The 14,435-nt window shown below is 42.1% G+C and overlaps 1 protein-coding gene across 1 annotated transcript; it reads left to right on the plus strand.

The window, feature by feature from the left end:
* The first annotated feature begins 778 nt into the window (after nucleotides 1–778).
* On the plus strand, nucleotides 779–7,350 carry HILPDA (hypoxia inducible lipid droplet associated). The gene is given in 3 exon segments (XM_011230135.3): nucleotides 779–1,026; nucleotides 1,889–2,106; nucleotides 2,109–7,350. Coding segments are annotated over 2 exon segments (189 nt in total). The 5' UTR covers nucleotides 779–1,026; nucleotides 1,889–1,955; the 3' UTR covers nucleotides 2,147–7,350.
* The last annotated feature ends 7,085 nt before the right edge of the window (nucleotides 7,351–14,435 follow it).

The following is a 14,435-nucleotide window of genomic DNA, read 5'->3' on the forward strand; positions in this document are numbered from 1 at the left end:
ACAGCAGAACATCTACATTTCTCTGGTTGGGGGGGGGAGGTGCTTAGTAAGTCTTCCCAACCCCCAGGTCTGGGTATGAAGCTGGATCGTCACCTCCCAGCTCTTTGGTTCGATCTGAAAGTATCTTTAAAAATCATCTAGTGGCCGCGTTTCAGGTGGGAAAACAGGCGCAGTGAGTACAGAGTGACTTGTCCGTGTGCGGTCAGGCACAGCCGCCAGGGCCAAATGAGTATCTCACCTTTTTTCCACAGGAGAAACTTTCGTAGAAAGCAGACCTTAATACGACGTAAAAGAGCCTCGCCATTCCAGTCCCATCAATGGCAAATTAAACCTCAGGACTCGGAATGGGAGGGTGGGGGGTGGCACCTTCAATTTTGGTACTTCTAAAAAGTGAAAATCAGCTCTTCAGGCGCTGGAATTTAAATACTGGGTGGGGGGGTAAGGATCTGATGAATTCTGGCAATCAGTGCTTTGTTGGAATGTGTGGTGAAGAAGCCCTTCTCTGCAGCCCCGCCTTCCTTTGACCTGAGGGCCTTTGGATTTGGGCACTTAGGTGTGTCTCCAATCCACTTGGTATGGGAGTAAATGGGCTGATTCCCTCCCGTTTCCTGCAGCAGAAGAAGGCAATCCAAGTTAACACACACGCTAGTCCTACTGCCGTCCCCCGTGACTCAGCCCCGAGCTGTGTTCTTTCCGAAACAGGTCAGACTCGGAGCACAGCGCGGGAGCCCAGACCTCGGACCACCCCCGCCTGGGGGCGGGGCCGCGGACATGCGTCGAGCCCTGTGCGTGCGGCCCAGTGCGTGCGGCCCGAGTGCGCGTGCGCGGCTCCGGGGCTGGAGCCGTCGCTATAAGTGGGTGGCGTGGGCACCTTCGTTCTGCTCCTCCTTGCCTAGGGCTGCGGTTTAATACCGTGAGAGTCGTCTGGGCTGCGTGTTAGCGCTATTCGGGAGCTGACTTTTCTCCGGACTCCTGCACGACCCGCAGGTACAGCGAGCAGACCGCTGCTGGCCCTTCCTCCTGGAGGTGAGCGGCCCTGTGGGCTTCCCCGGCCCTCCGCCCGCATTCCCCAGGCTGCGTTGCCCCGCCGGCCGCCTCGGGTTCCCGGCCTGGGGCCGCGCCTCCCGGCCTTCTGCTCCTCTCTCTGTCCCCCTGGGTCCCGAGTCAGCCGCTCCAGCCCTGTTAGGGATGGTCCTGTGTTCATGTGGCTGTCCTCATGCTTTCAAGTGCTGGGTTAGGCGTCCCAGTCCTGCCCTCCCAGAGCGTGGCGTGTTGTGTGTGCGCTGCTTAATTTCTTGCCTGGATTGTAAGCCCTATGAGGGCAGGGATCGTGTCTACCGGACGGACCCCTTATGGCCCTAATACCTTCCTGGGTGCCTAACACATAATAGGTATTCAGGGTGTATTCGTTAAATAAGTGAACTTGATAGGTTTGACTGTCTCAGAATTATTTTGGCTTTACCAAAAAGTTGATGATTAACTGGAACCTGACTGAGATGTGAGGAGAACCTCTAGGCGGTTGCTTTCTCAGGGGCATGTCCTTAACCTCCCCCCTCGAAAACGAAAAGACTCCGTTCAGGACCGTTTGGTCCCTGGACTGCGGCGTGGGGATTGTGCATTGCATCTGGCAGAAGTAAAAGGTTTTACTGTAGAAGAAGTCAGATTTTTAAGGTGTGCCCTTGAATTAGTCCAAGAAGCAAGACTAGTTCTGCAGCCATGGAGTTTACGGTGTAAATGTGCTCGGAGGTTCTGTTGCGGAAGAACATCTACTGGTCCCTGTCTCTCTGACTGGCTGAACCTCACCCTTAGTTCCATGGGAAGACAAGTCAGGACTAGATGCATGCATATCCCAAAAGGCTGTAAATTAACCTCACCTCTCTTTCCTCAGTATCCAGAGGCCTTGGAGAAGCGAAGACAGCTCTACTACTCTACAGAGGAGTGGGGTCCTTTCAGCCATGAAGCCTGTGTTGAACCTCTATCTCTTAGGTGTGGTGCTGACCCTGCTCTCCATCTTCGTTAGACTGATGGAGTCCCTGGGAGGCTTACTGGAGAGCCCATTGCCTGGGACCTCCTGGACCACCAGAGGTCAGCCAGCCAGCACAGAGCCGCCAAGGGCAATCCAGACCATCCATCCGGAGGGGTGTGATAAGACCTCTCTCCACCAGCTATAACCTTGGAACACTGGCCTAAACACATCCAGGTGGTTGTCCAATTGCTGGGCAGGAAAGCTCAGAACATCAGTGTTATCAGAACTGTTACCAGGCCCTCGAAGGGCCTCTCCATCTGGATGCTCCTTGCCCTGGAAAAGGAATCCTAATATACAGGTGTGAGCAGGTTGCCTATGACTGCAATGGAATAATGTTACTGCTTTCCCCAGGGTCTGTACGCCCTGGTGTCCTTGGCAACATGGCTCTGATGCCTCTTAGATAGGGACTTGTGCGTCATATTCAGCTGTTGGGAGATGGTGCCATTTTCATCCCTGCTTTGTCAACATCTGCCAAGAGTTCTTCAAGCTTAGATGTTTTATGGTCAGTTTATGTGGCGGTCAGTTTCTCTTCCACAAGAGCTTGTCTGTGTGTGGACAACAGTTGAAGTGGTGTATGGGTTGGCTGTACAGAGGGGGATGATGAAATAGTCAGTGTCCACCTCTCGTTTCACATGGTAAAGTCCTTTCTCCAACATAGCATATACGCGTGTATATTGATCTGAAGGGGGCAGTGGGATGACAAAGCCTGCTCAAGAATGGCATTATGGCCACCATGTGGCTTAAATGAATTTTTCTAATGAAATAAAAATTTATATATATTTCTAGTATGTGTCATATTGACCTCTGCCCTTGAAATTAGTGGTAGGGAAGGGTCTTAATTCCTAGATTTGGGGTTTGACATCTTAAAAACTCAGGAGCAGAAAAGTACTTAAAACACTTTGTTTAAAACATAATGTCGGGGCTCCTGGGTGGCTCAGTCCATTAAGCATCTGAATCAGTCTCAGGGTCATGAGTTCAAGGCCCTCATTGGGCTCCACACTGGGCATAGAACCGACTTAGAAAAACATAAAAAATAAAACGTAACACAAAAAACCGGAATTTGGAGGCAAGGGCAGTTAGGTCTGCCCTGAATCCACCAGTTTTCTGAGCCTGGGCCAAGAATATTCTAGTCCTCTCTTGACTCTTCATTCCTAAAGAAAAGGAAAAATAATTATTTCTTCTAGCACCTTCACCTTCAGTCTCTGGGGGGAAGAGGACTATCTGTCCAGTAGGCTTTGTTTTTTTCTTCTGTACTGCTGTTATCCACCAGAATGAGTGCTCAATTTTGATTGTTCTCCGGGTCAGCTGGTAAAATGTCCACACTTCACAGTTGTTGTTGCTCACTCCCAGGTCTTCACAGTTTGGCTCTTACACGCAAATGGAGGGTTTGGGGTTTTTTTGTATCCACTGCTCCAACCCCTACTCTACGTTGAAGTGCATCCATTCCTCTGCCCATGGTAATATATCCATTCACACTCTCTTGATGTGTCTCATTTTATCTATGGTGAGTTTGATTTACTTTTGCCAAAGGGTGCGAATGGAGTATGGTGCCTCTGTTATGCCACGGTTGCTTCCTGACTTGTTCTTGAGCCTGAGTGCCACTACTCTGGAAGCTGGTGGTTTGGGCATCACTTCTGTTGCACTATGGTGGTCACTAGTGGCTGTTTAGCAAGTATTTCCAGCTTTCCACCTTCTGGGCACGTGGTACGACCCGGCTCCCAGATCCTCTCCGGATGGCTGGGGTTAGGTGGCTCATCTCTCAGTAGCGTAGTACACTAAAAGATACGGTTGGCTTTTTATCTCTCACTTCAGGCACTTTCACGTGCCAGTAGCTATCCTAGAACATATTACTTAAATTTGATATATTTTCTCATTCTCACACCTCCAACTCATTCGGGTTGTTTTTAAGTGGGAGAGCTGTACCTTAAGGTTCTCTCCCCCAAGCGGTTTAATTGAAATGGTTTACAGGGTGCCAGAACCTTTGTGAGGTCTTCACTCTAAGACAATTAATCTACTTGGAGATTTTAACAACAGATGTGATGGCCATGCCACTGTTTCGATCTTGCCTGTGAGTAGGGTGACCGGCTGTCCCCATTTGCCTGGCAAAGGGATTTTCTGGGATGCAGTACTTTCAGTGCTAAAACTGGGACAGGTCTGGATAAGCCAAGACAGTCTGTCATCTTTCCTACAAAGCTGAGTTTGAATTGACATTTGATACTGCAAACATTTCTCAGTTTTATCTGTTAACCAGGTAGGGATGAGAAGTAGTTGCTTCTCCAAACCCTGCAGACCCACTGATTTCTGTAATCTCTTTACAGCCCTTGTGCCTGTTTGCAAGCCGGCCAGTTCTTGTCTGAGCTAATTTTGTGCTTTGTCAGTGGCAACCAACAGTATCCAATTCAGGCTGTTAAAATTCTGTTCTCTGACTTTCTCTTAACTTCTTAGATAGATTAGGTCAAGTATGTCTCTAAGTTACTGCAGGCAACACTTTTACCAAATACTTTGCTACTGTATAACATGAGTTGCCTTCTTCCCACCTTTCAGTAAGATCTCTTCGCTGCCTGCCCTCCAAGTAGATTAATGTCACACATTCTAAAGTTTTCCGTTGTTTTAAATATGCAGCACCCACCTCTACAGTCCTGTCTCCCTATCAGTCAAGGACACGTTAGGTTAGGTTATGCGGCAGCAACAACTGAATTCTCAGTAGCTTAAAACAGAACAGTTGCCTAAGACTGTGCTCCCAGGAAGCAGAATTAGGGCCAAATTAGGGAATATTCCCTTCCCCCAGGGTAAGGGGCCTTCTTCGCACCTGCTCAGTGGCACATCCGGATTGCTAGGCTGTGTTTCCTGTTCCTCCCCTTTTCCCTTCGTGCATTCATCTCATCCCTGTTCCACCGATACTTATTCGACATGTGGGGGCTTATTTTTTTAGTTTATAGTCTCCATCTCAAGCCACATAGGAAAGTGGTGTAGAGACGACTGTGCATCACTCAGAGATGCTTGAATTTGAACTTGATGTTGTAGCTGAAGGGAATTACTGGGTTGTCTTCTTCGGGGAGTTACGGTGGATGCAGGAGGGATAGTGAGCTGAATGATTATTGACTAGAAGGGTCATCAGTGACCCTTGCCTTTCAAGCACATGATAGAAGTGCACTTCCTGACACCTTTGTGGTTGGACAAGGCCATGAATTCGTTCTGGCCAATGAGTTGTGAGTAGAAGTGACTTGTGCCAATTCTAGCTTGGAACACCTAAGCACCGGTTCAAAAACCTCCAAAACCTTCTTTAAACTTCTTTTTCCCTCCACTACAGTGACTAGCAATGGTCCAAAGGGAACTGTTCCATTAACGTAGGTCCTGGAGTGAGGATGCCATGGAGGGGAGCCCTTGACTACTTATTTACATGTAGTGTAGATAAAAAAGAAACCTGTGTTCTGTTAAGCTCCTGCAGCATGACTTGGCCTATCCTGACTGATACATTGCCTTCAGCACCTAATGGCTACTGTGCTTTGAATAAGATTTCATTACTACCTACCTCAGATAACATGCATAAGATGGTGGGGGTGGGGGGACATGTAAACAAACCGATAATATTTCATGGTTCTGTGATAGAAACATGTATAGGATGTGGGTACATAAAGTTATCTGCTGGCAGGAGGCAGATGTTCAAGCTTCTTAGAGGATCTGAATTTTAAAAAATGAATAGGTAGCCACGTTCGGAAAGACTTTCCCTACTAGAGGGAACTGTGAGCAAGGACGGGGATAGGAGCCCAAGCACAGCACAATTAGAAAGCTGCGTGTACAAACCCTAAAGCCTTGTTATTAGCTTGAGGCCTTTGCTCTAGTGCCACCTAGTGGAGTCTAAGGAAGAAGGAAACACTGACTATATGCTGTGTAATGCTTTCCAGATTTGAAAGGCCCTTCCTCTGAAGCTTGTGATAGATATCAGAATATTAAAAGGCTGGAAGATATGAGCTAGTCTAACACTGTCCAATAAAAATATAATGCAAGCCACATATGTAATTTAAATTGTTCTAGTGGTGACATTCAAAAGAAATAGGAAAAGCTGTTTTAAACACCTTTAACCCGATATACTAAAAATATTATTTCTACATGTAGTCAACCTAAGAAGTTATTTATGAGTTAGATATTTTACAGTTTTTGGTACTAAGTATGTATTGGTATCTTACACTTAGAGCATATCTCATTTGGATTAGCCACATTTCAGGTGCTCAGTCACATGTGGCTAGTGGCTACTGTATTGGACAGCATAGATCTTTTCATTTTACTACAGAGGGAACAGAAGGAAGCTAAGTAACTTAGACAATATCATTGAATTAATGGGTGCTCGATTGCTAGTATGCAGCTCTTTCTACAACATGATTTTTTTTTTTTTTGAGGAACTCTTCAAAATGCAGGATAGCAAAATAGTTTCAATAATGTGCTTTTTCACCCCTAGGTAATTCTTGTGTGGACACATGTGAGATTTTTTTCCTATGAAAACCTATTGTAGCAAATCAAAATTATGAAATGACTGTAACTTACAGTGTTTACATGCTGCTTTGCCCATAGACCATCAATAATACCTCAGACTTGATTTGCTTTGTATGGCAAATGTATATATGTATCTATCTCAATTTAATTCATAATTCATCACTTGAACACTAACTTCTTATTATGTTTCCTTCTAGACCTTGTTCATACACATTGGGCATTTCTATATTGTAATAGTATGAGTGCAATTTGGACCCTTTTTCCCCTGTTGCTTAACATTATGAAATAGAGAACTAAATAATTGATAAAAGCAGGTAGTTTTATGTAATCTGAGGAATTCTAAATTGGAGAACATTTTATTCATAAGACTTATTAGAATAATGTACTAATATTTATGTAATAAGAGACAGGAAAAGTTAAATGGTAAATACTGGTATAAGTATGTATAAACATTTATAAACATATAAACAAAGGATAGAAAAAATAGCAATAGTGGATTCATTTTGGAGGAAGTGTGGTGGGAACTGAGCCAATGACGGGGGGTGGGAAGGAGTTTTTCACTGTCCCTTTTGAAAGTTTATATTGTTTGTACCTTGTGAATGTGTTACTTATTTGAAATTATTTTTTTAATGCCTATAATCAATCTTTTCCAGTTTCTATTTATAATAGCCGTCTGGAATTTTAATTGGGATTTTATTGAGCCTACAGATCAATTTGGGGTGAATTGACATCTTAATATTGAATCTTCCAGACCATGAACATAGTATATCTTTCTGTTTGTTGTTGGTTAAGAATTTTTTTTTTTTAATTTTATTTGTCAGAGAGAGAGCACAAGCAGGGGAAGTGGCAGGCAGAGGGAGAAGCAGGCTCCCCACTGAGCAAGGAGCCAGATGTGGGACTCCATCCCCAGACCCTGGGATCATGACCCGAGCCGAAGGCAGACTCTTAACTGACTGAGCCACCCAGGTGTTCCAATTAAGAATTTTTTTTATCTATGTTCATGTCTAATACTGGTCTGTGGTCTGTTGCTTTCTCTCGTTGCATTGTCTTTATCTGCTTTTGGTAACGCTGGGTTCATAAAATGACTTGGGAGGTTGGGAATGTCTTCCTGTTCCATTTCCTAAGTTTGTATAAGATTAATATTTTTTATTACTGAAAAGCTTGATAGACTCCTCCAGTGAAGCCGTATAGTTTAGAGTTTTATTTGTGGCAAGGTAATTACAAATTCAGTTTCTTTTATGAATGTATATTTATTTGGTTTTTCCTAAATCAGTTTTTTAAGTCATTTTTTCTAAGTCAGTTTTAGAAATATCTATGTGATGACATTTGTATAGAACACCTAAGTTGCCAAATTTATTGGTATTAAATTAGAACTCTTAACTTATTATACTTTTAAAATGCACAAGATCTATAGTGATGTTCCCTCTTTTTTTCCAGATTGGCAATTTGTGTATTTTCTCTTTTTTTCTAGATCTCACTAATAGATTTCTCAATTTTTATAATTTTTTTTAAAGATTTTATTTATTTATTCGACAGAGATAGAGACAGCCAGCGAGAGAGGGAACACAAGCAGGGGGAGTGGGAGAGGAAGAAGCAGGCTCATAGCAGAGGAGCCTGATGTGGGGCTCGATCCCATAACGCCGGGATCACGCCCTGAGCTGAAGGCAGACACTTAACTGCTGTGCCACCCAGGCGCCCCTCAATTTTTATAATTTTAACTGCTCTTTAAAAAAAAATTAACTTTAGAAGTCGGTTGTTTAATTCCCAAATCCCTTGACATTTTCCAAATATTTTTCTTTCATTGATTTCATTGCTTCTAATTTCATTGATTATGGTCAGAGAACATACCCTGTGTAATTTTAATTAGTGGAAATTTATTGAGATTTGTTTTATGGCTCAGCACATGGTATAACTTAGTGAATGTTCAATGTGCACTTGAAGAGAATGTGTATTCTGTGGGCTCTGAGTGTTCTGTGTTTTACAGAAAAGTGTACAGAATATCTTTTATGGAAAGAATATATATATATATATATTTTTTTTTTTTTAATTACATAAAGTGGGGCACCTGGGTGGCTCAGTTGCTTGAGCATCTGACTCTTGATTTTGGCTCATGTCATGATCTCAGGATCCTGAGATCAAGCCCTGCATTGGGCTCTGTGCTGAGTGAGGAGCCTGTTTAAGATTCTCTCTCTCTCCCTCTGGTCCTTTCCCCCCAGCTTGGGTGCACGATCTCCCTCTCTCTCAAAAAAAAAAAATTACGTAAACTTGGTTGATAGTTATTCAAGTCTTCTGTATCCTTATTGATTTCTTATTTACTTTTTCTATGAATTTCTGAGAGAGAAAGGATGAGATAGCCAACTCTATTTGTATATTTCTCCTTTTAGTTTCATTAGTTTTTGTTTCATGTTTTTTGAAACTCTTATGGGATACATATACATTTAGGATTGTTATGTCTTCTTAAATTGACTTCCTTATCTTTTAAAAATGTTGGTCTTTGGGGGAGACAAACCATAAGAGACTCTTAATCATAGGAAACAAACTGAGGATTGTTGGGGGGGGATGATAGGGTAACTGGATGACAGGCATTAAGGAGGGCATGTGATGTAATGAGTACTGGGTGTTATATACAACTGATGAATTACTAAACTCTACCTCTGAAATTAATAACACAGTACACGTTAATTAATTGAATTTAAAAATGTTCTTCTGGGGGCGCCTGGGTGGCATAGTCGTTAAGCATCTGCCTTTGGCTCAGGGCATGGTCCTGGCATTCTGGGATCGAGCCCCACATCAGGCTTCTCTGTTGGGAGCCTGCTTCTTCCTCTCCCACTCCCCCTGCTTGTGTTCCCTCTCTCACTGGCTATCTCTATCTCTGTCAAATAAATAAATAAAATCTTTTAAAAAAATAAAAAATAATAATAAAAATGTCCTTCTGGGGTTCCTGGGTGGCTCAGTCAGTTATGTGTCTGACTCTTGATTTCAGTTCTGGTCATGACCTCAGGGTCTTGGGATTGAGCCCCATGTATGTCCGTGAGCTCACCATGGAGTCTCCTTGAGATTTTTCTCTCTCCCTCTGCCCCTACCCCCATTTGCTTTCGCGTTCTCTCTTTCTCTCTCAAAATAAAGTGTTTAGAAGAAAATGTACCTCTTCATCGCTTGTATTATTCCTTATTATGAAGTCTTCTTTTTATGATATTATTATAGCCAGTCTAGCTGACTTATGATTAGTGGCTGCAAAGTTTATTTTACTCTGTCTCTTTAACTTATGTGTCTTTACATATTGTGGATTTCTTGTAGATAGAATATAGTTGTGCCTTGCTTTTTATACAGACTGGCAATATCTCATTTTTAATTGGAATGTTTAGGCCATTTGCATTTAGTGTGATTATCAGTAAAGTTGGATTTAAATCTTCTATCTTGTTATTTTCTGTTTCCCATCTGTTCTTTGTTGCATTTTTCTTCTTTTCTTGCCTTCTTTTGGATTAATTGTGAATTTTTCAGTGTTCTATTTATCTTCACCATTGATTTATTAGCTATATATCTCTGCTTGATTTTTTAGTGGTTCACCTATTCTGTAGGATTTGCAGTAGACATCTTTTAACTTATTACAGTCTAACTTCAAATAGTATTTTACTACCTCGTGTATAATGTCAGAGCCATGCAATTACTACACGCTTATTTTCCCCTCTCATCCTCTGTGCCATTCTTGTCGTATGTTCTACTTCTACATGTGTTCTAAACCTAGTGTTACATGTTACATTCTTGCAATTTTTTAAAAAAGATTTTATTTATTTATTCGACAGAGACAGAGACAGCCAGCGAGAGAGGGAACACAGCAGGGGGAGTGGGAGAGGAAGAAGCAGGCTCATAGCAGAAGAGCCTGATGTGGGGCTCGATCCCATAACGCCGGGATCACGCCCTGAGTCGAAGGCAGACACTTAACTGCTGTGCCACCCAGGCGCCCCACATTGTTACAATTTTAAAGAGTCAATTGTTAGTTAAAGAACTTTAAAAATTATATGTATACATATTTAACATTTTTACTCATGTATTTACAGTTTATAGTTATTACTTACTGTTTGTGTAGATGTAGGTTTATAGTTTTTACTATATTTGGAAATCTTCCAGCCCTTATTTCTTCAAATACGTATCTTTAACTCAGGAAGTAAACAGTTATGTCCAATACAGCCCTGACCACATGTCCACAATTCTGGACAGACCACTTTTAGAGCTAAGAATGATTCTTCCAGGGGCGCCTGGGTGGCACAGCGGTTGAGTGTCTGCCTTCGGCTCAGGGCGTGATCCCGGCGTTGTGGGATCGAGCCCCACATCAGGCTCCTCTGCTGTGAGCCTGCTTCTTCCTCTCCCACTCCCCCTGCTTGTGTTCCCTCTCTCACTGGCTGTCTCTATCTCTGTCAAATAAATAAATAAAATCTTTAAAAAAAAAAAAGAATGATTCTTCCAATATGTAGTGTACCTTGTACATAGTTACTTCTCAGCAAATATTTGTAGAGCCATATGTAGGAAATTTGTTTAATGCTTTTTATTTTAAATTTTATTTAAAAGAGGGGCGCCTGGGTGGCTCAGCCATTAAGCATCTCCCTTCGGCTCAGGTCATGATCCCAGGGTCCTGGGATCGAGCCCCGCATCGGGCTTTCTGCTTGGCGGGAAGCCTGCTTCTCCCTCTCCCACTCCCCTTGCTTGTGTTCCCTTTCTCGTTGTCTCTCTCTGTCAAATAAAATCTTTTTAAAAAATTAAAAGAAATACATGTTCATGGTAAATAATTCAAACAGTACAAAAATATACTGTGAAAAGTAAGTCCTTTTTTTTTTTTTTTTTTTTTACCACCATTACCAATGCCCTACCCCTCCTAAGGCAACCACATTTTTATCCTTCCAGAAATTTTCTGGGGATGTTCAAGCATATATGAGTATATTTTTTTTATACCTTTTGTCCAAGTGATAGCATTTTATATGTACTGTTCTTCATCTTTTTCTAACTTTATGGGTCTCAGTAATCATTCCATATCAGTATATAAAAAGTTGCCTTATTCCTTTAGTGGCGGCAAAACATTACATCATATGGAAGTATTATAGTTTAACTGGTGCTCTTTTGATGGACATTAACCTTTTACAAGGGAGGGAGAAAAAATGTCAAGAACAGAGAGTACTGGGACACCTGGGTGGCTTAGTCGGTTAAGCTCCTGCCTTCAGCTCAGGTTATGATCCCAGGGTCCTGGGATCAAGTCCCGCATCAGGCTTCTTGCTTGATGGGGAGCCTGCTTCTCCCTCTGCCTGCCACCCCCCCCCAACCACTTGTGTGCTCTCTCTCTCCCTGACAAATAAATAAATAAAATCTTAAAAAAAAAAAAAAGAACAGAGTACTGTGGTGAAGGAAAAATAATGACCTTGAAGATTGTTTGAATATTTGAATCTCCAGTATTATAGACTTTGTATGAATAAAAAATATATAAGTTTTCCTTTCTAATAAGCAAGTCTTAAGAAATAAGCCACTAAGATGTAAACTTCTTTGAAAAAAAACCACTGAGAAGCAGGCTTCCCACCTAATGTTAAGGGAAGCACCAGGAAATTTAACCCCAATCATGGGAGGATTGTGCTAGTGTGTCCTGAGAGTTTAAAAGACATGGGAGGACGGACTTACCTCCTTGGCTTGCTCCTTGTATAAACACCAAAGTGAAAGAACCTGGTAGCTGTCCAGGCATAGACAGAGGGATAACTATTATCTCACCTCTCCTCAACTTCATGCAACCTGAAGAAATCTTTGAGTGGATGTTTCTTGTCTTGGTACCAAAAATAGGAGATTGCAAGGGTGGGGGAGGAGTTGGTACCACTACAATGCTTTCTAGTAAATGGTTGACACCAGCTTTCCGAGGGGGAATATATATAATATATAATATAATAATCATACATATATTTTATATATAATTATCTCATATATAGGATAATACAGCATATAATATATAATTATATAGTATATACATTATAGTATAATTATAATTCAATATTATGTACTATGGTTAGTAATTATATTAATTCTGTATTATTTTTTTTTAAGATTTTATTTATTTATTTGACAGAGAAAGACAGCCAGCGAGAGAGGGGACACAAGCAGGGGGAGTGGGAGAGGAAGAAGCAGGCTCCAGTGGAGCAGGGAGCCCAATGTGGGGCCCGATCCCAGGACCCTGGGATCACGCCCTAAGCCAGAGGCAGATGCTTAACGACTGAGCCACCCAGGCACCCCTAATTCTGTATCATAATATATAATTATGTATAATATATATGTACATATATACCTATAGTACATATATATATTACATATATATGTTTCCTCTAAAATTTTACTGATATTGGGGAGCCTGGGTGGCTCAGTTGGTTGGGCATCTGACTCTTGATTTTGGCTCAGGTTGTGATCTCAGGGCGGTGGGATCCAGCACCATGTCGGGCCCTGCACTCAGCACGGAGTCTGCTTGTCCCTCTCCCTCTGCTCCTAACCCCACTTGCTCACTCTCTATCTCTAAAATAAATAAAATCTTTTAAAAAAATGTACTGACAAAGTATGTGTAGCACACAATTTACAACTAACAGTAAAATACACAGCACTCTTGTACATTTCATGTAGCCAATCGATTCTCCCAGAAATCTTTCACTGATTTTTGTCAAACTCTTCTATTCCTAGCCAACCTATGCAACTGATAACAAGTGAAGTCCTGACATGAATGTCGGCTGATTTTTCCACTTATATTAACGAACAAGATGAAAGAGAACTAAGCAAGTTGTAATGTTGGAACTTTACATGATCATCAGTGACTTTGCTAAATTGGATAATAACTTTTATACACCGGGAGCCTCCTCAGATCTTTTTATGCCTACCATATAACAGCTACAGACACGCCTTTAAGTTTACTGCATCATTAACATTTTCTCCATGGCTTTTGACAGCCAACAAAACAATAAATCAAGGCGTGATTAGTAGCATTTACTGGTTCCGTGGTGTAAATAACTCCCAGCATGGCTGGTTTGAAGGCGGTGACCAACAGGAAGTTCTTGAACACACGCTGAGAAGAGATAAGCAGTCCTAACGGTCCATTATATAGTATTTCTACCACGCAAGTACAATGGACATAAATAACCTCTAGAGGGTAGTAAAATAGTTACGAAGATGAGTTTGGGCCATTACCTTTGCTTTTGTATAATGTATGCAAGTGTGAGTTTATATAATTAAATTTTTAATAATGGCCGTGTTTAACAACTGCCCTGTAAAACTCCTGAAAACTGAACGGGTTTCAGTATCTCTTACAGGCCGGCTCCAGCTTACTACTATGCCGCACTTCCTCATTTGCCCACTGTTTCCAAATAAATAAGCCTCTTTGCTTTGTTAACAGCTTGGTTTTTTAAAAAATTCTCATTTTATTTTAGTTTTGTCCCATTTAAAAAAAATTATCATTTTATCTCATTTAAAAATGGGGTAGGAAAGATTGGAGTGAATTGGTTGCCTCTGTCCTGAGCTCCTCTGGCCAGGTGAGGGCCTGACTTTAGGCCATCAGTTCATTCAGAGAAAATTTTTATGAGGGGTTTCCCTACGGGGGGAGAGGATTGAAGGCTGTGGGTTTCCCAAGAGCCTGCCTTGCTGTGGTGGCCTGCTCTCTTGGCATAACCATGGGGCAGTCATTTTCCTCATGGATACAGAGAGATTGAGTAAAAAATGGAATAAGACTACATTACTGGTAGTGTGTCGTGTGTAGGAAAGGGGAGGAAAAAAGCCCTGCTCACCCCCCAATCCTTCCTTGCCTCTTCTATTTTTCGTTTCCTGTTGTTACCCCTCACATTCCTTGATGTCATGCCTGCCATTGTGAGCCGACAGGCCCTCCCTGGCCTGGTGGACAGTCTGTAAGTCAGGA

This window comes from Ailuropoda melanoleuca, chromosome 1 (assembly GCF_002007445.2).
Source record: "Ailuropoda melanoleuca isolate Jingjing chromosome 1, ASM200744v2, whole genome shotgun sequence".
Lineage (NCBI taxonomy): Eukaryota > Metazoa > Chordata > Mammalia > Carnivora > Ursidae > Ailuropoda > Ailuropoda melanoleuca.